This window comes from Peromyscus eremicus, chromosome 7 (assembly GCF_949786415.1).
Source record: "Peromyscus eremicus chromosome 7, PerEre_H2_v1, whole genome shotgun sequence".
Taxonomy (NCBI): domain Eukaryota; kingdom Metazoa; phylum Chordata; class Mammalia; order Rodentia; family Cricetidae; genus Peromyscus; species Peromyscus eremicus.
Genome location: NC_081422.1, coordinates 79,696,172 through 79,722,528, shown reverse-complemented (window position 1 = coordinate 79,722,528; position 26,357 = coordinate 79,696,172). Strand labels below are relative to the sequence as shown.

General features: G+C 39.0%; 1 protein-coding gene across 1 annotated transcript in view; it reads left to right on the top strand.

Annotated features, from left to right (window-relative positions):
- The first annotated feature begins 1,573 nt into the window (after positions 1-1,573).
- Ibtk (inhibitor of Bruton tyrosine kinase) overlaps positions 1,574-26,357 on the top strand; it is a 67,293-nt gene continuing 42,509 nt past the window's right edge. Inside the window, exons 1-9 of the mRNA XM_059268307.1 lie at positions 1,574-1,771; positions 7,250-7,936; positions 13,852-13,948; positions 15,496-15,620; positions 18,896-19,006; positions 20,621-20,791; positions 22,929-23,046; positions 23,136-23,316; positions 25,070-25,193. Coding sequence (XP_059124290.1) covers positions 7,616-7,936; positions 13,852-13,948; positions 15,496-15,620; positions 18,896-19,006; positions 20,621-20,791; positions 22,929-23,046; positions 23,136-23,316; positions 25,070-25,193 — 1,248 coding nt within the window. The 5' untranslated portion in view covers positions 1,574-1,771; positions 7,250-7,615. The remainder of the gene's footprint in view (positions 1,772-7,249; positions 7,937-13,851; positions 13,949-15,495; positions 15,621-18,895; positions 19,007-20,620; positions 20,792-22,928; positions 23,047-23,135; positions 23,317-25,069; positions 25,194-26,357) is intronic.

Here is a 26,357-nt window from a genome sequence, read left to right as displayed (position 1 = left end):
ATGTTCGTTAAAGTTGCACTTAATTCTTATGTATAGGATTATGGCTATGTGAACATTTTGTGCCCCCAATGTTTACAAGTGTTTGAGACATGGCAACTTCCAGATGAATGAATACTTACAGCTAAGGACATACTTTATGTATAAAAATTAGCTGTGTGAGTGTGTGTGTGTGTGTGTGTGTGTGTGTGTGTGTGTGTGTGTGTGTGTTTGGCACTCTATTCAATGCTATCAACACATTTTCACCACAGCAAAATGTACTTTGCAAGATGAGGAAATAAGGCTTCAGAAAACCTAAAGGACTTACTCAGATACAAGGAAGAGACAGATAAAAGATGTGAACTCAGGTCAACACGTTTATTTACATTCTTAGTTTTGGATCACTGGGCTTCTTTGTTCCTGAATGTGTGACTATCCTACACAGCTTCAAGTCATTGTTTATACATTACAGACTGGGTTTTGTTACGCGTCAAAAGTAGGAAGTAGGAAAGCAAAGAAAGTTCTTGTACTGGGAGAGCTGGGGAGCTAGGTCTCAGTTTTCATTTCTCCTTCACGTTGATCTAGCAACTTAAGGTCCTACAAAGTCTACAAAACAGATAACCAGGCTGAACCAGTATAAGAAGATATCGAGTTTAATTCCATTTAACAGATTAAAGTGCTAGTGGCTCATATAGTAACACAAACATGGCAGAGGTTCAACCATCTCCGGGCTCTTAGTGCTGTTTTCTTCTGAGTCATGCTACTCCTCCCTGAACACATGTTTACTAAGGCGCCTCTGTATCAGACTTCAGCAGCAGTATGTTTTCCATTCTGGACTGATTATTGGTTTACTTTCCTCCCTAACAGTTTCCAACTTTTAAAATGAACACATGTTTACTAAGGCGCCTCTTTATCAGACTTCAGCAGCAGTATGTTTTCCATTCTGGACTGATTATTGGTTTACTTTCCTCCCTAACAGTTTCCAACTTTTAAAATGGCCTTTAGATCTAGATTCAAAGGGAGAAAACCTATTGCAAGTCTGGCCTCAGGTACCTAGTGGTGTGACCCAAGTCGGCAGCTGGTCGCACAGTGGCGATTTGAAAAAGCTGTGGCGCCTTCTGACAAAGGGAGTGACAGACACTCTGGGCATAACAGGGGCCCACAGAGCAGCAGGGCTAAGACTTGGGAAGAGGACACCCCTGGTTTCCAAGTCACCCCACTGCTAGGGACCGGGGAGGCAACTTAGCTAAGGTGTCTATGCTTCTACCGAGTGGTGACCGGTGCTCGGGCATCCAGCCAGATCCTTGTTTTCTCCATCCCCGCCTTATCCTCCCTTCCGAGTCACGACCTGCCGGGAGACACAACTACTATGATGACATCTGCCATCTACGAGAGGGACACTACTGTTTCTGAGTCCAAGGCGGCAGCCTGTGTCTGCAGCCCCAAGGCCGGCAGGGTCAAGTTCCTCTGGGACCCTAGGGGAAGGCCACAGCCGAGGTGCTGCCACGCTAGGCCTTGTGGGCAGGCCCCGACCAATCACTGTGGGGCATACACGAACTCCAGCCAATCAGCGCCCGTCTTATTCCCGAGGCCCGCCCGCTCTAGCCCAGGTCCCCGAACCCCGTCCCGGCGCCGGCATTCGCGGCTGTCGCTTGCAGCCGCCTCCGGAGCCGACTCGGGCAGCCCGGTTCCTGGCTCCCTTCGTTGTCCCCGGTCGCCTTCACTGAAGATGAGTCCCTGCGCGGCCGCGCGCCTTCCCAGCGGAGACCCCCGGCGCACCTTCATCTAGCGACTGGTGAGGGCGGAGGCGACGGCGTCCCGCCAGCGCGGCGGGGGAGCAGGGCCCCGGGGAGGGGACTCGCGGAGGGGTGGCTTCGAGCTTCGCGCCGCGCGTGGCACGGGCGGGTGGCCTGGGAGCCGAGCCCCGCCGCCCCCTCCAGCTAATGAATGGCCTGGTCCCGCGAAGCGCTACGTCGCCCGGCTTCCCGACACGCCCTCCAGCGACGTTGCATTTCTAGTTCCGAGAGTTGCCTGGCGTCACTTCCCTTGGAGCCCTTCCTGGAGGCGCCCGTGTCCCCCTAAGCCCTTAGTGGAGTTTACCAAGTTTTTTTTTTGAGTTCACGTGGGCCTTGCTGAGTTGGCAGAAGCAGGTCTTGCAGGAAGATGTGCTGCTGGGAGGAAAGGGACTGTGTCTGTTTTGCAGAGATATAGGCTAAAGAGGCCTTTGGCTCGTAGCTATCAGGTTGCAAGGGAATTCTAGTTCAGAGGGGAAATGGCCAACCCAGACCATAGGCCATGTTTGACTCGGTTATCAGACATTCTAACGCAGTCATGAAACTCGAGTTGTTTTAGCCCGAGGGGGTGTTTTTCGAGGAGCAAAAGTTGAGTAGCACCTGTTTCCGTTGACCTCGAAGTAGGACATTTGAAGAAGTTCCTCAGAAATACTGAGAAGGGTGGTGCTTTGATTTTTTTTTTTTTTTAATAGTGCGGCTACCCCCCTGATGCAAATTTGCAGGCATTTTTGGTTAATTCCTGACTTCTTTGTTGAAATGCGTTCGTTTGTTTTTATTGTTTTAGAAACCTACTTACTTCATGGTACATGAGGTCACAAGTTTTTTTTTTTTTTTTAAAAAAAACGTGTTTTCTAAAAAAGTTTTTGCCAAACTTTAGTCACATCGCAGCTTCAAGACAAAAATTAATTGGATATGTTGGTTTTCATTTTTAATAAAACTTGTTTGAAGGACTTTCAGTATGCTAGTTTTGTGTGATGATTTCACTTCGTTTTTTAACTTTCAAGATGCTTCTGGATTCTAAAATTCTAGACTGAATAAGTATACCTATTAAAGGATGTTGGTATGACTTGTTACTTTCGACACACTAATTTCTTATTATTCTTTGCCACATCCAGATGCACTTACTTGCTCCCTAAATTGTCGGCACATTTTCTGTTATGAAAATGAGATAGTTATTGAACTAAACTAAGTTTCTAGGTCTTCTACACAGAGAGTATTTGAGAACATTAGATTACAATATTAATAGAGTTAAATTACTTAATGTCCTAGCCATTGTAAGGGCTTATTTTTAAAAATGTGTTTAGGCTTATAAAAACTGATCTTTGATTATGACTCATAATATGTAGCTTGAAACATTTAAATTAGTAAAGATATAGGTGTACAGGGGAGGTATTTTGGTTCTAAAGAGCTCAGTAAAAACAGTCTTGCTTACTGATTGTGAAAATTATGAAGAAGGATAACATGTTTTTCTCTCCCTTACTGTAAGGATCTTAAAAGCCTTCCATGTCGGCAAGGCATGTATCTCCAAGGGAGGTTCTTGTCAGTAGTTCACAAAGGAAGAAATGCAGGAATAGGGAACTCAAGTCGCTTGTCTGTGGTTCTAGCGTAGCAACCCAAATGACAGTTTTCTTGACTACACTGTATTACATCCTATTGACATTCCTAACTGTGGTGAGAGAGCCAGTTGATTGACAAGTGGTATCCAGAGTACTCTTCTCACTGTATGATTTTTAGGTTACTTGTTTCCTCATAGTAAGGTGAAGGTAGTAATATTTATAGGGTCAATAATAAGGTTGAAATGAGACATAGTTAATTTAGGTAAAGCTCTGTATGTACATGTCCATATGAAAGTTCAAAGATGGTAGGTATTTCTATAAGCACTGAGAAGTAGCCTTTTAAAGATTTGGATGAAAAGTATTTCAAAAAGAAAGGGCCCTAATATAGTATTGACGTTTTCCGACTCATCAAGATGTCCTATTTTCCTCCCTAACTTGTTGGATGTTTGCGCCATGTGGATAAAATATCTCATTAAGTTTTAGAACAGGTCAAGAGATACTTCAAAATTCCTTTTACAAATGAAAATATTGAAGCTTAGAGAAATTAAGTGGTGTGTTCAGGATCCTTAGGTAGTTAATACTTGTGTTACTAGTTCAGGTGTTCTGAATTCAGAATCTGAGCGTTGTGTGCTGCATAATACAGTCTTAGTTACTGTTCTGTTGCTGTGGAACACCATGACCAAAGGGACTTATAGTTGAAATATTTAATTATTAATGGTGAGAGAGAGAGAGAGAGAGAGAGAGAGGTGCAGAGGCTGACTGAGCCTGGTGTGGACTTTTGAAACTTCAAAAAACCCACCCCCAGTGACACACCTCCTCTAACAAGGCCACACCGATTCCAACATAGTTAGAACTCCCAGTCCTTTCCAAACAGTTCAGCTGACTGGGAACCAAGGATTCAAACATTGGATCCTTTGGGGCATTATCGCTCATACCTCCACAAATGCCTATGCTCATATGAAACTCTCTACCTAGACTTTCAAGGATATTTATTTCTTGTTTGAGAATTTCTTACATGTGTATAGTGTCTTGATTAAACCCACTCCCCATTTCTTCCTCCCTAATTCCTTCCCTGTCCTTTCTACCACTGTTCCTTTCCACTTAAATGTCTTAAACACACACACACACACACACACACACACACACACACACACACACAAACACTTGGACAACTTATGCTTTCTGTATGTGCATGGGTGTAGGGCCATCTACGGTAGCACGGGTAGCTTCTCAGGAACCACACCCCTGACTTTCTCTATGAGCCATCAATTCTCAGCTAGGGAAGTGACTTCATGATTACCTCCCTGGCCCACGCTAAGATTTTGTCTGGCTTTATTGTGTTCAGACCTTGTGTATGCAGTCAGAGTGGTTGTGGGTTCATATGTGCAACCATCGTGCTCTGTCCAGAAAAATTGCTGTGTACCACCTCTGGCTCTTAAATTATTTTATCCCCTTGTCCTGAGCCTTGGGAGGATGGGTGTGATACAGATATCTCATTTGAAGGTGAACACTGCAGTCTCTTATTCTGCATGCTGACCAGTTGTGGGTCTCTGTGTGAATCACCATCTACTGCTAAAAGAATCTTCTCTGATGAAAGTTGAGAGATGCACTAATCTATGGATATAATGAAAAGTCCTTAGAAGTCTGTTAAAAGTTATTCTCATTTAGTAGAATAATAGTAGTAGATTCTTAGCTAGGGCCTATGACCTACCCAACCATTAATTGGCCCCATTAATGGTGCCAGATATGAGTTCTATCTTATGGAGCAAGCCTTAAGTCCAATCAGGAAGTGTTTACTCCATAATGTTTGTGCTAATATTACAACAGTGAGCATACCTTGTCAAGCTGGTTGTTGTAGTTCACAGGGTTCACACTTGGTAAGACTGTTGATTACTGTTAGATAAAGCTGTCTGTAACATGTGAGACATTGGTTGGTTGGTTTGTTTGTTTTGCTTTCTTTTGTTTGGGATATATTAGGGGAGTAGGTGATTAGATTTGTTTTAAAATATAATTATACTCTTAATTATTGATGAGTATAAGGCCTGTGAATCATTGTTCAGAACTCAATGTTGACCTGCTAAAATCTTTGTGGTGGGACAGTCGTTGAGGCTGAACCATTGCCGGTAGCTAAGCTAGCCAGCTGTGCTGTGCCAGCTCTCTTCAGCAGTTCATATGTCGTGTATAAGACAAAGATTTATTTATAATTTATTTGTTCATTTGTTTAGGCTCCTGTCTTAGTTTCTTTTTTACTTCTGTGATAAGACACCATGATCAATACAACTTGTGAAAGAAAAAGTTTATTTGAGGCTATGGTTTCAGAGGGTTAGAGTCTATGATCATGGCAGAGCAAAGGGGGGTGGCGAGAATAGCTGAGAGCTTACATCTTTATCTGCAAGTAGGAGGCAGAGAGAGACAATGGGAATGGCTAGAGTCTTTTGAAACTTTTCAGCTGGTCCCCAGTAGCATGTTTTCTCTGAGGCCACACCTCATACTCTTTCCCAAAATGGTTCCACCAACTGGGGACCAAATATTCAAAAATAGGAATGTGTGGGCCATTCTCATTCAAACCAGTATAGCGTGCTACATTTTTTTCTGATTTCCAAAGTGTTTAGCCCTTCCTTTTTTTTTTTTAGCCCATCACCCAAGCAGGAGCCTTACATTATCACTCCATCCTGCCTTTTAGGATTCGGTGCAGTGGCCACTTCAAACACAAAAGGCTGTCTAACGTCTAACCCATCCTGATGTGGGAGAAGCAAGAGTGGTGTGGGCTTTAGAGCTTGAAAGAGTGAGATTAGTGACTTGACTGTTTTGCTGTATATTGTGTTTGGTTTTGACATCTTAAACTACTTGAGGCATTGGTTCCTTTTCTTGGTGCCAGTTAAATGCCAAAGACTTTTTATTCTTTTAGGTTCAAACTAAGATTTTGTTTGGGTTTTTGTTTGTTTGTTGGTTGGTTGGCTTGTTTGTTTTTGTGGGACTGTGTTCAGTTAAAACTGTATAGGTTTGCAGAAACAGACCTGGAGTTAGGATTAGAATTCAAGTAGTTTGTTGCTCTCATTTCTAAAAGGTGACTCATCAGAATAGTCAGTATCAGAAAACCAGTTAGATCTTAGACTTCTGACATTGTGATTTCAGGTGGGCGTGGAAATAACTTATTTAGACTCTTCCATATTTGTATCTAATGTTCTGAAGTTCCCCCTATGCACACAGTGGACTCCGGCCTGTCTCTAAAGAGTCTTGTAACTGTTTTTTTGTTTTTTTTTTTTTTTTTTTTTTTTTTTGTTCCCAAAGAATAGATAGCAAGGAAAAGTTTGCACACCATGTAATAGGGAAGGTTTTCCTTTTTTTGTCTTTAACATTTTATATAGCTTTAAGAGTTACATTGAATCTCATCATCATTTTATACTTTGAGATTTCAGATCATATTTTTTGTATGCAATGACTATAAAAGAATACCCTTTTATGTTTTCATTTTTTTTGTCTCTGAGCCATCTAAAATTTATATTAATACAGGTATAAAGTGCCAAAAATTATTTCTTTCCAGATAGTGCTCCAGCTTTTCTGAAACCCCTTTTTAATTATTTCCCCCCATGACAAGAGGCCATTCAGGTGAGAAGACACATTGCCTACCACAAAGTGAAGAGTAATGGGTGAAGTGTTGGTTATTTTGGTAATGGTTATGATGTAGTTTTAGGTGGTGACCTTTTGGAAGACATTCTCTTGGTTTATAGCTCCTGGGGACGTAGCTTATAGAGTTTAAAAATACAGGAGATAATGAACATTCTGAAAGAGACCAACATGGGAAGTTGATAGCTTTTTTTTTTTTTTAAAAATGAATGAAGGGCATTTAGATGTGGAGTTACATTGTAAAGTACTTCAAGAGAGTTAGATTTGTAATTTTGCTTTTACTTTGTTTTCCTACAGGCCACCCTCGCAATTATGGATATTTGAAAGGCTCAGATGGTGTGGAGGGGGAGTTCCCCTCCTCACTCCCCCTTGGTGCTTGACTCCAGGAATCATTTATAAACTGGGATTTTTTAAAAAATTAAAGAACTTGTATTTGATATGAACTTTCTAGAACTATTTATAATTTTTTGATTTAAGTGCCAAAAGATTATACAAAGATATATAGTTTTATATAATTGCTGTGATTAATTAAATTATAACCCCAGAGGGTCGTATCTTCTCAATAATTCTTCCTGAATTAGTATCCTTGTGTCCTAGCTTTTCATTTTTAAAATTTCCTTCAGTGACTGTTCTGAAGGAGTAAGCAATATAAAAACAATTAGGATGGATTCTGCCACCCCTGACTGCACATCAAAATGCCGATCCCTGAAGCATGCTATGGATGTCCTCTCTGTGGTGACAAAGGGGAGTGAGAACCAGATCAAGGCCTTCCTCTCCAGTCACTGTTTCAATGCTGCAACTGTCAAGGATGCCTTTGGCAGGAATGCCCTCCACCTGGTTTCCTCCTGCGGGAAGAAAGGAGTATTAGATTGGCTTATTGAGAAAGGAGTGGATTTGCTGGTGAAAGACAAGGAGTCAGGCTGGACAGCATTGCACAGAAGCATTTTTTATGGACATATTGATTGCGTTTGGTCTCTGTTGAAGGTAAGTGTCAGTTTATTTAAAAGTTATTTAGGCATGTGCTTTTCTTTTTCCTTTTTCTTTTTATTGAAAATAGATTTTTTTCCTCACATTATATATCCTGATTAAGGTTTCACCTCCCTCTCTTCCTCCTACCTCCTTCCCATCTCTACTTCCATCCAGATCTACCTCCTATTTCTCATTAGAAAGTAAACAAGCCACGCCTTTAATCCCAGGTTTATGCCTTTATTTCCAGCATTTGGGAGACAAAGGCAGGCAGATCTCTGTGAGTTCGAGGCCAACCTGGTCTACATTTTGAGTTCTAGGACAGCCAGAGCTATATAGTGAGGCCCTGTCTTGAAAGAGAGAGAGAGAGAGAGAGAGAGAGAGAGAGAGAGAGAGAGAGAGAGAGAGAGAGAACAGGCTTCTCTTGGATAAAAATAAAATAAAGCATAATGAAATAAAACAAAAACTAACACATTGCAATTGGACAAAACAAACAGAAGGAAAAGAGCTCAAGAAAAGGCATAAGAAACAGACCTACTTGTTCGCACACTCAGGAATCCCATAAAAACACACTAAACTGGAATCTATAATATGTACACACAGGACCTGTAGAGTAAAAAGATAAGAGAAAATATAAATAAATAAAAGTTAAAAAATAAGGTAAAATTAAAAAAAAAAGTCCAGTATGACAGATGTGACATTATGAGATAAAGAATCTCCAGTGTTGCCATTGAGTTCATTTTCTTTTGGCCATCTACTGTTGAACGTACAACTACTTCTTTTCAGCTCTAGGACCCCATCTCATTGAGTGTGGCAGGCCCAGTGCGTGTTGCCTCCATCTCTGTGAGTTCCTACGTGTGCCAGTCCTGTTACATCTAGAAGGTCGTGGTTCCTTCGTGTCCTCCATCTTCTCTGGCTCTTACACTCTTTCCACCTCCTCTTCCACAGGGTTCCCTGAGCTCTGGGGGGAGGGATTTGATGGAGACAGCCCATTTAGGGCTGAGTGTTCCCAGAGCTCTCTCTCTCTGCCTATTGTCTGGTTGTGGGTCTCTGTATCCGTTCCCATGTGCTGCGGGAGGAAGCGTCTCTGCTGATTGGCTGAGCAAGGCACTGATCTGCTTCCCTGGCTGGAGTTTAGGCATGGCATTTTCTTAATCTATTTCGTGTTGTATTTTCTAAGAGAGGTTTATATGTGTTTGATACTCTTACTGCTATAACTCATCTTTAGATTTAAAATCCCTTCTTTTTTTTTTTTTTTTTTTTTTTTTTTAAATTTATTTATTTATTATGTATACAGTGTTCTGTCTGCACATATCCCTGCAGGCCAGAAGAGGGCACCAGATCTCATTACAGATGGTTGTGAGCCACCATGTGGGTGCTGGGAATTGAACTCAGGACCTTTGGAAGAACAAGCAGTGCTCTTAACCTCTGAGCCATCTCTCCAGCCCCCTTAAAATCCCTTCTATCTTAGTTATTTACACATTTTATGTAAAATTTCAAATATACATCAAAGCTCACAACATACAGTGAGCTACTGTGCAATTTTATGATATGTGCACTGTATGCTATTGTCAGAAAAAAACTTGAACAGAGTTTATTTGAACAAAGAATGGTTTATTAATTGGGCAGCACCTAAACCCAGAGAGGCTCAGTGTGGAGAAGTAGCTTAGGGGCAGAATACTTGCCTAGCATTCTCAAGGCCCAGGTTTCCACCTCCAGTACCCTGCATACCCCCCCCCCCCCAGAGGTGTAGAGAGCTGTTTGAGCGGATGGGCAGAGTGGAAACCTCATGGAGGTTCATTGGTGCCTGTGACTGGTCAGGTCTTCCTTTGTTGCTCTGTTTATGTTGGGCTTCTGCTTGCTTACAATGAAACCCACTGTTAAAGTTACTCCAGTCTAATGAGTTCCACTGAAAATTTTAAAATAATATCTTTGGGTATTTAAAAAATGACTTAAATTATTGTTGACTACTTTACAATTCTGTTGAGCATCAGAATGAATAGTTTTGAATAATATGTCCACTTCTTGTTTAACTAGAATAAAATGTTTTTAGTTTAAAAATTTGATAATTAAAATCAGCTTAATATATATGAAATTTCTCACTCAGTAGATTCCATCTAGGTTTGTTTTGTGAATAGCTACATTATGAAGTGTTTTGAGAAATACTCAGTGTTATGGCACTCATGAATACTGAGTCATTCATTCTAAATGTGTAACTTTGCTTTATATAGGCATTTTTTTCAAGTTTATGCAGGCCCAGAAAATACTAAACAAGTCTTTTTATCCTCAAGCAATATGTAGTTAGGAATCTTGCCATTAGTATTTTCAGCTGTTTTATTTTTTAAAAAAATAATTATTTACATAAGATTTTTTTGTAATATATTCTCATTAAAATAATTTCTAATGTCTATTGGTAGTATAGTATCATCCTTCTGTAGCTAAATTGTGTAAGTGCCCTACTTACCGAGTCATCTTGGATGAATTTCCAAACATGAGACCTCAGTTGTATCTACAAAAGGGGAGTAGTAGTCCTTTCTCCTCTCTGCCGCACGTGTGTAAGGAGCGTCACCAATCCCTTTTCTCTCCCTGTAGGGAAGCTAAAGAATTAAAGCATCAGTTGGCTGCAGGCTTACCCCTTCTCACCTCTGAAACCTTGCCTGGAATATTGCGTTGCTGATAATTCTGTTGAGCTTTTGAGGGTTCTTTGGTTTTCTTCTGTCTGAGAGGTTGCTAGGCATGTGTCTATATTTAGGGCTTCCATTTGAAACAGTTGTGATTTGGCCTGAATTTTGGACTTTTGCTTGCTTTAGATTTTCATGGTAGTATGGGTGTGTACTGGTATGAGAAGTTGGGAACTTGTGCTTTGGCTGCCTTGCTTAGCTTGTTTATCAGAGCCTTATTGACCACTAGTAGTCTAGTAGTGAGTGAAGTTCACTGATAAGACATTCCTACCAAATTGTTCTTCCAAAACTGTTCAGTGTTCTCATGTTGTAAGCTCAGCATGTCTTCTCCTTTGGCCTTGCAATTCTCCTTTCAGGGGAAAAGGGTACAGGACTAGTCCTTCATTGAAGGGCTTCATGTCAGTTCTCTGATGTACACAGTAGTACTTCAAGTGTTACTTGTTGGCAACAAACACTATAATCATGAATACAGGTTCAGTGAATTTGCATTTGATAAACTTCAGAACTATAGAAATTTTTATGTCAAATGCCAAAATAAATTGCTCAATAAATATACACACATACTGATAGTGTCAACACTATCAGTCCCTGATTTCGAGATACAAGAGACCTTAGCAGAAACTCTTTGCCTACATAAAGGTACAATAGAGGTAACAGTCTTAAGTAGCCTTGTTTTGACCATTTTATTCCATGATGAGATTGGATGCCTAAGGCTTTATGTTTATAGTTTTTCTGCAAGTGTCCTTTAAACTGTTTCATTTGTAATACTGGGGTGAGCCTAGGGCCTCACACATGGTAGGGAAGTACTTACTCTGTGGCTGGACTGTACTTAGTCTTGTTTTTAAATTTTGAGACCAGATTCCGTTTAGTTTTCCAAGCTGAATTCAAACTTGTAAATCCTACTGCCTAGCAGGGATTGCAGGCAGGAGTCACCCTGCGCCTGGTGCCATTGTATTTTTATACTGCTGTTTACTCACTGGTCTGGAAGAACTTGCTTTGATTTTTCCTATTGTTATGAAAACCTAATTGAATCCCAGAGTTGCATGGGTTGAATGACACACTAACTGCAAAGTATTCACAACAAATCTCTTTTGAGTATATGATACATGCCATAGCGTGACCTATGCATTACAGACAATGTAGTGAACATGACTGAGCTTTTTTTGATTGAGTTTTTCTACTAGTATGGGGAGATAGGTAAGAATCAAATAATTAAATATAAATGGAAAGTGTTTTTAAAATATTGTAGTGTTAGGGTTTTGTATGTAACAGAGACCAACAGTGGTAACATAAACAAAAAGATCTTAGGGTGTCACACACTCCACAGAGGAGACAGCCAGAACATCCAAGGTACTGTAGACTTGGAAACAAAAAACACGTTTTAAAACTAGTATATAATACCCATAAACTAATTAGAAGAATTGATCTGAAATTTTATCTTCTTCTAAACCCCAGGAATAATAATTTTTACCTTGCACTGTTTTAGGACTACATAGTCAAATTGAAAGCAGATGTTAGTGTTTCCAGTAGCATTAGGGCTCTGTGATGAAATGATATATAAAGCCTAGCTGTTGCCCGTAGAAGACCATCCCAAACTACTCAGGCTCTTAAGCCTGCTATCCACTTAAATGCCATTTTGTAAATTACACATTTGGGAGACATATACAGAAAGAATTGATCTTAAATAAGTGGCATATACTATGCTCAGCATATGTACCTTTAGCATTCAAGATAAATATATTAGGAAGTACGGAAGTCCATGAGGGAGCTCTAGAGAACAAGAGTCCAAGGTCTTGCATTCTGTTGAGAGGTTGTTTCGGGCGATACAGATATATGTGGTAAGTAAGGTCTAGTGGGAATACAGACAAGATAAACTTTATGAGTCTGAGTTACTGAGTTCTCATTTGTCATGCTTATAGTTTGGAATATTATGCATCTCAGACTGCCTTTCTTAGAAGACCAGGGCAGGTGAAATGAAAGAGATGGGGTACTGATGATCACATTGTAGGAGGCAAACCCTGACTACTACTGCCATTGTTGTGAAATCTTTGCAATCCTTATATTTATAGACATGGAATCTGACTATAAAAAAATGAGTGTGTCCTTAAACATGCTTAACTACATGTATACAGATGTAGGTCCTTCTAGGCAATCAGATCTACCTTATTCGTTTTGTTAGAAGTTACTTTAACAAAATACTTGAGGTAAATTACCTTATGATGAAGAAATTTTATTTTGGTTTATGATTTTGGAGATTTCAAACTCATTGTCCCATTGCTTTGGGCCTGTGATAGTACAGTACCAGGAAGCTGTGGTGGAGCACTCTGCTCACCTTGTGGTGTTTACAAAGCAACAAAGAAGAAGAGACCAACATTCTGTAGTCCTTTCAGTACAGATAAAATTTGAAGATAAAATTTCAGATCAATTCTTCTAGTTAGTTTATGGGTATTATATTCTAGTTTTAAAACACGTTTTGTGTTTCCAAGTCTACAGTCACTTGGATGTTCTGGCTGTCTCCTCTGTGGAGTGTCTGACAGTAGTCCTTCAGTAGTACAGGACCAGAGATGGAAGAGTATCCACTTGGCCCTATCTGTCAAATGTTTTCTACCTCCCAGTAGTGCCACATATGGAGACTAGGCGTCCCACAGTGGAGAAGTATTTACTTTGAAAGATTGTCTTATGTACTTCACTTTGATTTATTTATTTATTTATTTTATTTATTTATTTATTTTTTTAAATTTTTTTTCAAGACAGGGTTTCTCTGTGTAGCTTTGCACCTTTCCTGGAGCTCGCTCTGTAGACCAGGCTGGCCTCGAACTCACAAAGATCCGCCTGCCTCTGTTCACTTTGATTTAAAATGTTACTTCTGGGCTGAAGAAATGAATGACTCAGCAGTTAGAAGTGCTTGCTGCTCTTTAGGGGACTGGCGTTCATTTCCCAGCACTCACATTGGGTAGTTCACTCTAATTCCACCTCTAGGGGATCTGATGTCCACTTTGGCATCAGTAGGCACTTGGACACACACACACGCACACGCACACACCAAAACCAAAATTTTAAAATTTACTTCTTTTCTTGCTCTACCAATAATTGAGCATTAATATTTTTTAGTTCTTTTGTATATCAGTGAAAAAAATGTATGTAGCTATGAGAGATAATTATTACATTGTTAGCTTTCTTTTTTCAGTGTGTTTATGGTGTTGATCATTTGAATTTGATATAGAAGTTATAATATGTACTTTTTTTTTCTAGCATGGTGTTAGCTTGTGTATTCAAGATAAAGAAGGATTGTCACCTTTGGATCTTCTAATGAAGGACAGGCCAACTCACGTTGTATTTAAGAACACTGGTAAGGATAGCTTCACACAGTCAGTCCAGCAAGGTGCAGTTCTGGAAACTCCTACTAGTGTTTTTTTCTGATTAAGATACTGAGGGTTTATTTGTTTGAATATCTACAAAGAACTTTTACTTTCACATCTGTTGATTATTTTTATTTTTTTTATTCATAATATCTTGTTTTGCCTTTTTTAAGTTGTGTCTTTAAGAGTTAAAGCATAACCCAAAGGGTTGGCAGTTTATAATTGTTATTATTGTGAAGCCATAATGTGCATCCAGAAAATAACATCAGTACCCAAAGTAACTGAAAAAAAAGTAACTATTTTACCTTAAAAAAATTGCCAGTTTATTTAGTAAGTGTCTTTGTGTGTGTACACACATTGTGGATGTGTGTCTGCGTTTTGTGTGTGAATGTGGGCATGCTTATGTGACAGAGTGCACATGTAGAGGTCAGAGGGCAGCCCTGGTATTGGTTCTTACCCTTCACCTTGTTGGAGATGCATGGCCTCTGCCAGGTGAGCCGTTGTGCAAGCTTCTGAGGTTTTCCATAAAGAAGCCCATCTTCTTGTTGGAATGCTGCGATTGCAGATGCTCACTCCATGTCTGGCTGGCCCCTGTCCTGGGGCTTTGAACTTAGGTCCCCTCACTTTTGTGGCAAGCATTTTTGCCCACTGAACCATCTCCCAAGTCCTGCTTGCACAGATTAGTGTCACTTCTTCCAGTTTCTTTGCCCTTGTGAATTTACAGGAAGGGAGAAGAGGATTAAATGGGGGTATCGCATAGTTTTTATCTAAGTGAGAACAGTCATCCCCCCACACATTGTACATGACAATCACAATTTCGTTCTAGAACATTTTTCAGTCTTCCAGAGTAAAACGGAAGACTTACCACAAACTTTCCTCTGATTAAATTTTATATCAGTTTAAAGGCTCTTGCCCTAGTCATTGTGATTTTGTGTATCAAGAGTGAACTGTGAAAGCTAATGTTAGTCTTGGATGTGTTAGTTCACACCTGTAATCCCAGCACTTGAGAGGTGGTAGTAGGGTGAGGAGGTCAGGGCCGTACTCTGTTACATAATATATTAAGAGGCCATTCTGCACTCTGGGAATCCCATCTCAATCCCTCAATTCCCCTAAAAAAGAAAAAAGTTAATGTTTGTTTAGTAACGTATAGTAACAGTGATACTTTATAAACGCAGGTATAATTATAAATCTTACACTTAGATTTTCTTGGAAACAAGATAGACAGGGCAGGTGATGGTGCTCTCAGCTGGAGGTTACATGTTAGCTCTCAGTGAGGGCCAAATGCTGTGATTGTTCACATCAGATTCTCGCTTTCACTGTGATTTGGATTTTCTGAGTTTTAAAATTTCCTAGAATTATATATACTGTGTTAATAGATTCATATTTATAAAGACTGCAATCTTTCTAAATATGGAAGCTAAGTTAGTTTCTGTTGAATCATGTTTCAGGTAAACTGATGATTATTGTGTATGTATAATTAGGCTAAGTTGTCATTCGCTTAAACTATAACAGTATAAAATCTTAATTTTTATTTCAGATCCCACAGAAGTCTATACTTGGGGTGATAACACAAACTTTACTCTGGGTCATGGAAGCCAGAATAGCAAGCATCACCCAGAGCTGGTGGATCTGTTCTCCAGGAGCGGAGTTTACGTCAAGCAGGTATTTTGAAATATCATCTGTGTACTTTGGAGATAGAAAAAAGTATTGTATTTGATAGTTTGGATTTTGCACATTTTTACTCTTGTGAAGTTCTAATAACACCTGAATGATGAAATCCATTAGGAATTTGTTACTTTCAGTTTTTACTGCATTAGCTTTGGTCATATCAAGACTAAGGTACCCCGGACATATGTGTAGTGGGTGCTAAGCCATTTATTTCTGGAGTGCATGTGTTGCAGGTTGGTGTTAGTTTTGGTATATGATCCTGAATTCTTAAATGTGAGTGAGTGTGCACTTTAAGCTGGTAACTTATGAAGCTTTTCTCCATGCTCTCTGTCCTGCTGCTGAGCAATGTGTTTTACTTCCACAGACTGCCACTGTTGGTCTGCTCCTCCTCTCTAACATTGTGTGTGTGTGTGTGTGTGTGTGTGTGTGTGTGTGTGTGTGTGTGTGTGTGTTTCATTTTCCTTTCACGTTTACAGGACTCTGGGCAGTCCTGAAAAGTATTTAAATTTAACAAGCCTGAAGTCTTATTTTTGTCGCTCACACTGTACTCACTGTAATGCTGAGATGTTTACATTTTGTACCTCAGAGCCCATCATTGAGTTCATCTTTGCCTTATGAGCTATGTTAATCTTTGTTACTATAAAGAAACACCTGGGATTCATTGAAAGGAGGAAAGATTTATTTTGGATCAAGTTGTGGAGTCCATATTTAGTTGGCTTTGGTTTTTGGGTCTTGTGAAATAGCACAGCCTGTCGGGAGACTGATGGAAGACACTGCTCACCTAAGAGCAGCCAAGAAGCAAGGAGTGTGAAGGAGAAGCTGGTATCCCATAGTCCCCTTTGAGGGCATTCCCTCCTACTTTCCCCCTTGTTGAGTTTCTACCACCTTTTAGTAACACCAACCTGAGAATCAAACCTTTCACACAGAGGCTTTGGAGATCTTAGTAATGTACTGACTTCACCTAAGGTCACGTGTCATTACAAATCCTTAGTTTATATTTGAAAATGGAATGCTCAGTTTTAAAATTACTGTGCATGCCTGGCTTGCCTGTGACAGTTCTGGTTTGGATGGGTTTTCTGGTGGAATTGTTAGTGTCATTAACTAAAATATTTGGATGTGAATGATACGGGCACCGTGTTAGGCCTTGGTATAACATCACAAAGCCAAGCTCTGATGGATCATAGCTAGCAAGTTTTTTGTTTGTTCATTTGGTTTTTAATAAAAATGTGAATTATAGAGAATGTTCAACTTTGAAAGGCCAGGAACAGGAGCTTGTATAGGAATGGGAAGAGACTAGAGGATGCGGAGAATGGTAGGATGGTGTCATAAAAGCTGTCTTTAGACCTGGAAAAACCTTTCCATAATGGAAGTACAGCCTGGGTAGGAATCCTGAGCCCGGTATCAGAGTCTGTAGTGAACATGAGGAGATGGGCTGTCAGCGCACGAGTGGAATAGATGCACAGCCATGTCGTCCTTGGGCAGGCAGTGCTGCTCAGTATGTGCTAGTCTGAGCAGGTCCTCAAGGGCTTTCACAGTGGTGTGCCATCCCTTCAGTTTTTTGTCTAAGAGCATAAAATGGTAATCTATTCTTAGGTGTTAATGACTGACCGTTTAGGGTATTTGAAAGATGTTTTTCCTTTTCTAGTTTTTATGTGGTAGAGCTAGATTTTGTGGTCTTGAGGAGTGGGGAGCTTTTGCCTGTAATGAGGGAATAATGGCGCTATTAAGAGACCTAGAGTATGAGTCTACCTTCTGGTCCTATTGTGTATGGAGTATAAGAAAATTGAGTATGTTCTACTTGATGGTATAAACTTTAGAACAAGACATTAAAAAACAAAATTCACTAATGAAAGGAAATTGTATTGTTTGTAAAGAAACTGAGGATCAAGGGAACTTTATTTACTATAGAACATGAGTAAGGCAAGCTGTGTGGACAGGTGTGAGAAAAGGATTGTAAATTTCAGTCCCGGAAGTGGAAGCTGGATGGGAATATTTACTGAGCACAGTTGGTTAAAGAGCCAGCCCTTTTACTCCCTGAAAAAGAGCTCTGGTGTAGCAACAAGTGAACTGAACATGGGGCAGAGATAAAATCGTTACATATCCTAGAGAACTGGAGTGAAAGCCATGTCTAATTGTTTAAAAATTCAGACATTAAGTTCTGGTATCATGGGTTTAGTAGTAGAATAAAAATGAATATATAATTGAACCAAATATATTCGTTTTGACTCAAACAATAATTTTTTTTCTTTAAAAGTTCTAACTATAAACTTGGGATTGGCTTTTAGACTTTCTTTTATTGTATTTGTGGTACAGCTAAGTGAGTATTTTATATTCTTTTTTTTGGACAGGCATGTGTTACAGAACATGTAAATCGATGTAATCACCCATCGATTTCTATAGCTCAGTTTACAGTTTTCTTATTTTCCAAAGGACCATGCCTTTCTGGAGAATGATTCTAGGATTTCCTTCTTTCTCATCTTTGTGTATCTTAAGAGGAAGGAGTTGTAGAGTAGTAAGGCAGAGTGACGTAATGCTGGTGTGAAAGCAGCAAAATGTGGCCTGTGGGGTAGCCTGTAAGCATGGGCATGTCTAAAGCTGCTGTGAACTGAGTGTTGCTACCTTTCATGGTGCAGTCTACCTGTTTGAGTATGCTTATTTGTGGAGTATGTGAGTGCCAAGTGTGTGCCAGCAGCTGGTTGATGTTAGGAACCGAGTAAGGAAATGGGAAGAGAGAGACTTGAAAACAGATACAGAATTCTCTAAGGCTATGTAAAGACATTAAAGCTATATTTGATTAAAAACAGAGATCAAAAAAGGATACAGTGCTTCTCCAGCTGTGCATTACCAAACCTATTATCTAAAAGTACTCTTTTGATTGACTATTTTATTAATAACACAGATTCTGTTTGATAATCTTACTCTCCATTTTGCATTCTGCTCAGTTCTTGTTGTTTGACACCTCACTAAACTGGAAAACAAAGGACAGTGATTTTGTCATTGAGGACTGAAAGCTTACACTGTTACACTATATACTTCCCACTATAATTGCTCTCTTTGTTCCCCTCCCATGTATTTTATAGGTATAATTTAAAATGAGGCATATATATTTTTTATTTTTATTTAGAACACTTGTAAAGAGAATAGTATAGTGAGTACCCCTGAACACATTATCTAACTTATACAATTAACAATGTTCCTCTTAAAGAAATGAAATAAATGATTTTTTTTTTTCAGAGAGTTTTAATAACATAATTCTGTTTTCTCCTTAGGTGGTGCTTTGCAAATTTCATTCTGTGTTTCTGTCCCAGAAAGGGCAGGTTTATACCTGTGGGCACGGTCGTGGTGGACGGTTAGGCCATGGAGATGAGCAAACATGCTTGGTAATTGAGTCATTACATAGTAGACATCAGTAAAGCCATGATGAATTGGAAACATCAGTTAATTTTTTATCCTAATTGTAAAGCAAAATAATGTTCAAAATTAGTAATAGTTTTAAGAAATCTGCTTCCTAGTATATAGCATATAAATTAAAGACTTAAGTAAAAGTGAAAGAAAAAATATTTGGCATAACAGCAAATACTGAGTAAGGAGAAATATATGTATTTATAATATATATATATATGTGTATATATAATATATGTATGTATATGTGTATATATAAGTTATAGAGTTGAAATTAAAGGTCAGACTAATTGTAAAACCCTTTTTCTGAAGAAGTACAGATTTTTATTTCCTTAAAATATGCATGATCTAAAAAAGTGAAAAATACTTTATTATTAGAATGTTAGTTTTTATGTTATTGAAACTTAGTGGTAATTGGAAAAGGCTGATTTTTTTTTTTTAAATTATCTATTAAAGGAAAGAAAGCTACAACATTACTAACTTCCATTTCTTGGGGATTTGGTGAACTGTTGTTACTTACAGTGAACCTCACAATGGTCTGGTCAGCTGCAAGGGCTTCTGTCTGTATTGTGTGCATTACAGTAACACTAAGAAAGCAGTCATTTATTGATTGCTTAGTTCCCAGATAAGGAAAATGAGGAAAAGTTAAAAATTTGATTGAGATCAAATAGCTAGTAAGTGGCTGATGTGAACTTTGAGTCCAGTATGAATAACTGCAAAGAAATAGGATAGTGTATGTTTGGTTATTAGGTAGGGTTTCTGTTGCTGGGAAGAGATACCATGCAAGGCAACTCTTACAGTGGAGAACATTTACTTGAGGTGGTGGCTGACAGTTTCAGAGGTTTAGTCCATTATCACGGCAGGGAGTGTGACTGTGTACAGTAGACATGGAGCTGGAGAAGGAGCTGCTATATGTTGATATGCAGGCAACAGGAAGTAGACTGTCTCACTGGGTGTAGCTTGAGCATATGTGAGCCCTCAAAGTCTGCCTCCACAGTGACACACTGCTTCCAACATAGTACACCTACTCCAACAAGGCCATACCTCCTAATAGTGTCCCTGCCTTTGGGGACCATTTTCTTTCAAACCGCCACAGGCTCCTTTTCCTTTTATTCACGCCACTAAATTTGCATTTAGGATGCAGTAAGGACTTAAAAGTCACTTGAGACCCAATGGGTTGGCTAAGCAGGTACTGCTAGGGCTGATATTATGGGATTGGTTCTCAGATTCACAGAAGGAAACCCCACAAGTTTTCCTCTGACCTTCACACATGTCCCATGTGATGCTCGCATGCACGCACGCGCATGCACACATACAAAGAAAAAAATTAATAAACAGTTTTTAAAATATTTTAAAACTCACTTAAATTATTTGATTGAAGTTCCCTACTGGTCTTATATCCATTTTGCTCATAAATCATGAACATAATTTCATTAGTTTACCTGCCCCTTAATGAGATGCAGACTTTGCCTTTGGAAGGGGAAGTCTTCTAGATGTACCATTTTGGATGTAGTGTCACAGAGTCTGTGTGCATTTTTATATAAGTGATCACTACGGACTAGTGTATTATAATAAAGTTAACTGTGTCCTAGGTTCCCAGGCTTGTGGAAGGATTGGCTGGTCACAATTGTTCCCAAGTGGCAGCTGCCAAGGATCACACTGTTGTGTTAACTGAAGATGGATGTGTTTATACATTTGGTCTCAACATTTTTCACCAACTAGGAATTATTCCCCCACCTTCCAGCTGTAATGTACCCAGACAGGTAAGCTTCTGTTTTTAACCAATAAGCTGTCTATTTGCTATAAAATTTATATGGATAAAAGATGTAGCTTATTAATGGAGTAACTGTATCTACTTAGTTAACTTCTCTTCAGTGATATGATACATACTACTCTGATGTGGCTTATGCAGCTTGAGTCCTGGAGTCCTGGCTAGCAGTACAGAGAGAATGAAGAAAGGACAAGCAGATATATGTCTAGGGAAGTTGGGATCAAGTGGCAGTGTGCTTCCTTTGATGAGTGGTTGCCTACTACCCCCAGCATCCTGGAACCTCAGCATGTATATTAGGTGCAGCACAGGGGGAGGGAAAGCTGGTCTTGGTAGGAGGTCTCTCCACAGTCCCAGGCTGTAAACAGCCAAGAGGAGGAGAAAGCTGCAGTTGTTAGTCTGCACACACTGGCCAGTTGTTCATAAACACTCATACTCAAGCTCCCGAGGGAAGCTTTGCCATTGTTCTTGAGCTTCACCCAGGTGAGGCTCTGCTACTCCCTGTGGCTAAGGAGTTAGAGCCCTCCACATGGCTCTGCCATGTCAGCAATACACATTAGCTCAAGACCTCTCTCAGGGTTTCCTATGCTCCCTGTGTTTATCTTTTTCCATAAGAAAATGACAGTACAAATTAGCATTCATTTGAAGTTAAAAATAAAAGCACAGGGGAGATTATGCACTTGGGAGATTGTCTATTAAATTACCATAGAGTTAACTTTAAAGATTAAAAAAAAAATTACTTGTAATTGTGTAAGTGTACCTGAGGGCAGGTGCCTTTTGGATATCAGAAGAGTCCCTTGGAGCTGGAGTTATGGGTGGCGGTTGTGAACAGTCCGACATGGTGCTGGGAACTGAACTCAGGTTCTCCGCAAGAGCAATGTGAGTTCTCAACCCCTGAGTCATCTCACCAGCCTGCAGATTTAACTTTAAATGTTTAGAAGCTGAGATGAATGTGGTTTGATTTTTCATTTTTGTTTTTCCCTTTTAGGTGCTAGGGATTGAAGTCAAGGTTCTTGCAAGCTAGACAGGATTTTTACTACTTAAATTTACTCTCAGACCCAGATTTTTGAGTTTGAAACTTGTTTTCCTTAAAAAGAAATGTATCAATATAACATACACTTACACAAGCAAGGTACTAAGAAAAAAGCTATTGCATTATTAAATGTGTCTCTATTCAAGTGTCACACTTGCTGACAAGAGGGTATGTGGGTCAGAGTTCACCATTTTCGCATTCCCATCAGCACATGACCACCATCAAAAGGTACCTATTCCCCAAATTTAGAAACCTTAGATGGAGTATTCTAAATTGTTTTATTAAACTCATCACCCATGACAGATATTTTCAGTACATCACACTTTACACATGTCTTATGTGTTAAATTCCCTTTTGGTTTAATCCTTTGTATCTAAAACTATCATTGAATTGACAGTTTTAATTAAGTGTATAAATCTTCCTCTTTTCTCTTCTGAATTGCTAGTGGGTCAGTAGTATTACCCCAGGATATTTGGGTGTAGTCTCTAGTCTTATTGTCAACTTGTGGGTATTTAGTTTTGTGGAGTTCTTTAGGAGCAGCAAATGGATTGCACTCCTATTTTTTTGTCATTACATTGCCACCTTCGAATCCTAGGTTGATAGCGAAGCTTCGATTTCCCAGGGGTCACACAGCAGTATTTGAAGACAGTTTCAGCAGGAGTGGGATGGTGGTGCTAATGATAGCTAGCTAGTGGGTAGAATCCAGGTATGCATAAGACAGTCCTTCATGAGAGAAGATCATCTGTGCCAAAATGTCAAGTGTGTTACCATTATGAGATCCTGGATTCGGTAGATTAAAAGTCACTGTATATATTTTTTTAAGAGTGATTATTTTGTAAATGTTTACTGTTACTAAAATTGTAATGATTTGAGTTTTACACAATGCTAGTTTAGTTTGTTAAAACTGATGGCTGAAAGTGGCTTCATCAGTGTGTTCTGCTGATCTGGGTCTTGGTGTGATGGGGAGATGTGTTCGTGGTTGAGAAGACAGTGGTTGTGAGGAGGATGTTTATTATCTGGTGGACTGTATCTTAGAGAAGATCGCACTAGATTTTCGATCCGTAGTCAGCTGCAGAGTCTTACTTCTCATTTTGAATAGATACAGGCAAAATACCTGAAAGGAAAGACTGTCGTTGGAGTAGCAGCAGGCAGGTTTCATACGGTGCTGTGGACTCGAGAAGCCGTTTACACACTGGGACTGAATGGTGGACAACTGGGTAAGAAATTTTTCATGGCAATATCTAAAAACTACAGTGTGATCTTCGAATAGGTATTTTATGGTTTGCTTATTCGTGTAAATTTTTAGGTCACTTACTGGATCCCAGTGGAGAAAAGTGTGTCACTACTCCTCGTCAAGTCTCTGCCCTTCATCATAAGGATATTACCATGTCTTTGGTCGCAGCAAGCGATGGTGCCACTGTCTGTGTTACCACAAGGGGAGATATTTACTTACTTGCAGACTATCAGTGCAAGAAGATGGCCACTAAGTATGTATATTTCTGGAAAAGAAGCCTGTCCTTGTAAGAACTGATTTTAGATCTGCTCACCAGCATGCTGTGCTTCATGAGAAGACAGAATGGAAGGGAAAATTAAGCATGGTTTTTTGATGATTTTTTTTGTTTTTTGACAAGGATCTAGTAGACATATAAAAGTTTTGTTTGCAAGTTGTAGAATACTGTTTTTGAATCATATTTAACGTAAGCTATGCCCTACAAGGTTTAGTTTCCTTTTTAATGTATCTGGTACACAGAACTCAACTAATCCCCACTCTTGCTTTCTATCAGGGTCACTGTTGCATCTGTAGACTTTACTATCTTATCCACTGTTTATTAAAATAGTTGTTTACCATAAACACTCTTTCCAGGCTCGCTCTTTACATCTGACTGGTGTGCTGCTTCTCCTGGTACACTGTAGCTTGTTGTGTTTACCATGCTGCAGTAATATGCAGTAAACTAGCTGTTACTTGGGATATCAAAGAATACAGAATCAAATTTAGGTATGGGTGCACATGCCATCTGTAGCTCTCTGCCTTTCACTTATCATGTGTTTCACCTGTGATTTTGTTTAGAGTGATACAAAGAGCAGATGTTTAAAAGTAATTGGGAAGTAATCTTGTGTTCCTGATACATTATGGTCTTTAGTCATTTATTAATTTATATCTGATTTGACAGTCATGTATTGTTTTAGGTCCTTCCAAAGTATTCACCTTTTGTAGAAAATGTTTTTCATTTCAGACTGATATTTAAGAGCAATATTTGAGCAATGTTTCATTCTATCATATTTCATTAAAGTAGGGAATACAAATGTGGAAATAATTTTTTGCACAACTATAACTGATTCCTGGAAAAATATAACTTAGCTCTTGGAAACACAGAGATTTAAATTTGAGTGCAGTGAACGTTCTTGCTGATGCATGAAGGTGATGATGAGATGGTGACTTCTTCAGGTTGTTAAGACATCAGGTTACCACAGAAACTTCCCTGTCTGACATTGATTGTAGGTTGCATTTTAGTTTCAGAATCATGGAAATGTGATCCCATGTGTTTCTTAGAACCAATTAAATAGGTGTGAGTTGACTTGTAGAATGTTAAGTTGTAGTTTTTAATGAACATTTATAAAACATTTTAAAGTTTCCCCTGAACATATGAAGTTGTATAAATATACCTTCCTTCCAGATTTTCACTAAGAATTTGTTCTGATACAGATTAAATTACTACATTGTAACTATGAAAATACTGTTTTTTCAAAGCAAGTAAGCTTTCTGAAAGGTAAGACAGTTGTAGAGTAGCAGTGGGCAGGCTCTGCCCTGTGTTCTGTACATCAAACACGCAGAAAAACAAATGTGTGGCCGATGGAGGCGGTATTAGCCGAGGCCATGACCTTCATGGGATGTGTGACTGGTTAGGATTAGCCGTATTCCAGCATTTCTATTTTGTTTTTAATATTTTTTTTCTGTTAAGATATGGGCATACTTAGGAGCTGATAGCCTTCCAGTGAATGAAACTCCAAGTGAATGTGTACCTTAGCAAGTGGGGTTTGGGAACCCATGGTGTGAGTAGAGGCTCTGAGAGGAAGAACGACATGCTGTAGGAAGAAGGAGCTGCTGGGGAGGGACTGCAATGAGGGGAGGTGGACTCTTCCTCCTTTCCTTGACAGTTATTGTTTGAATTATTATTTCTATAAAATTAAGTGTGTGTGTTTTAGAGAATGCTAATTTATGAATTTTTTTTTTTCACTCAGACAACTAAACTTGAAAAAGATTCTTGTGTCTGGAGGTTGTATGGAATACAAGGTTGATCCAGAACATTTGACAGAAAATGGGGGCCAGAAAATATGCATCCTTGCTATGGATGGAGCCGGAAGGGTGAGTTTATGTTATGTTGAAGACTAGTAACATGCTCTGTATAGAGGTGATAATGTGAAGTGTAGTGCCTGGTTTTTGATGGTTGCTACTGATGCTCCTTCCCTTCTTTGACATCCTAGTGAGGAGCCAGGGTTCCAGAGACACCCTGGAATGTCTCTAACCCAACGGTGCCAGTAGTGTTGCTAAACTGCAGCCTAAAGCTTCATTTCCTCTTCTTAAAATAAAAAACAAGTAGTTTGAATTATTTGGTATGTAAACCGAGTATCCATAAACAGAGTTGAAAGGTGTAGATAGAAGATAATGTCATATAGTTATTTTTTTTTCTTTTTTTTTTTTTTTTGGTTTTTCGAGACAGGGTTTCTCTATTTTTATAACAATAAACAGGCAGTGTATTACACATTTGGGCCATAGTTGTAAAGATTGTCCCCAATTACAGTTTTATATCAATGTACACATTATATATGTGTGTAGAGATTATGATACCCTTTATTCTATTACATACATAAATAATATTGTGCTTCTAGGTCTTATCTCTTAACTGTAATTTTCATCCCTTTTACACGTGTATCAATGCATTTCTCTAATAGAATTGCCAGTTTTAGATGTTTTTAATTTTTAAATCATGTGTATGAGCACATGCTGTGGTACACTTCTGTGGAGGTCAGAGGAAAAGTTTGGGGAGCTCCTTGTCTCTTTATACTATGTAAGTCCTGTGTATTGAACGTAGGTCATCAGACTTGGCAGCAAGCATTTTTAACTGGTAACCCATTTCACCAGCCCTACCTAAAATATTTAATTATATATTTAAGGACATGCTTAATATAGGTTCATAATTATATTTTAAATTATAAATATTTTAAACTTTAAATAGTATTATAAAGTTTAAATATATTTAAATTTAATATTATATCTAACTTTCATATGTTAGTAATACTGATAAAATTATACACTGGTTAAGAAAACAGTTTTCTTCTGATAAAATAATGACATGATAAGTTATTTTGTGAGGTTTAAATAATGATATGAAGCTTCACATTTTAAAAATTGAATAATCACGTCTGGACATGTTTGTCAGTACTACAGAGTGCTTCCCTCCTCATGGGCCATCATAGACTTTAGAAAGGCATAGTAGTGCTTTCCTGTACTCCTGGCATGCTGGAGCCT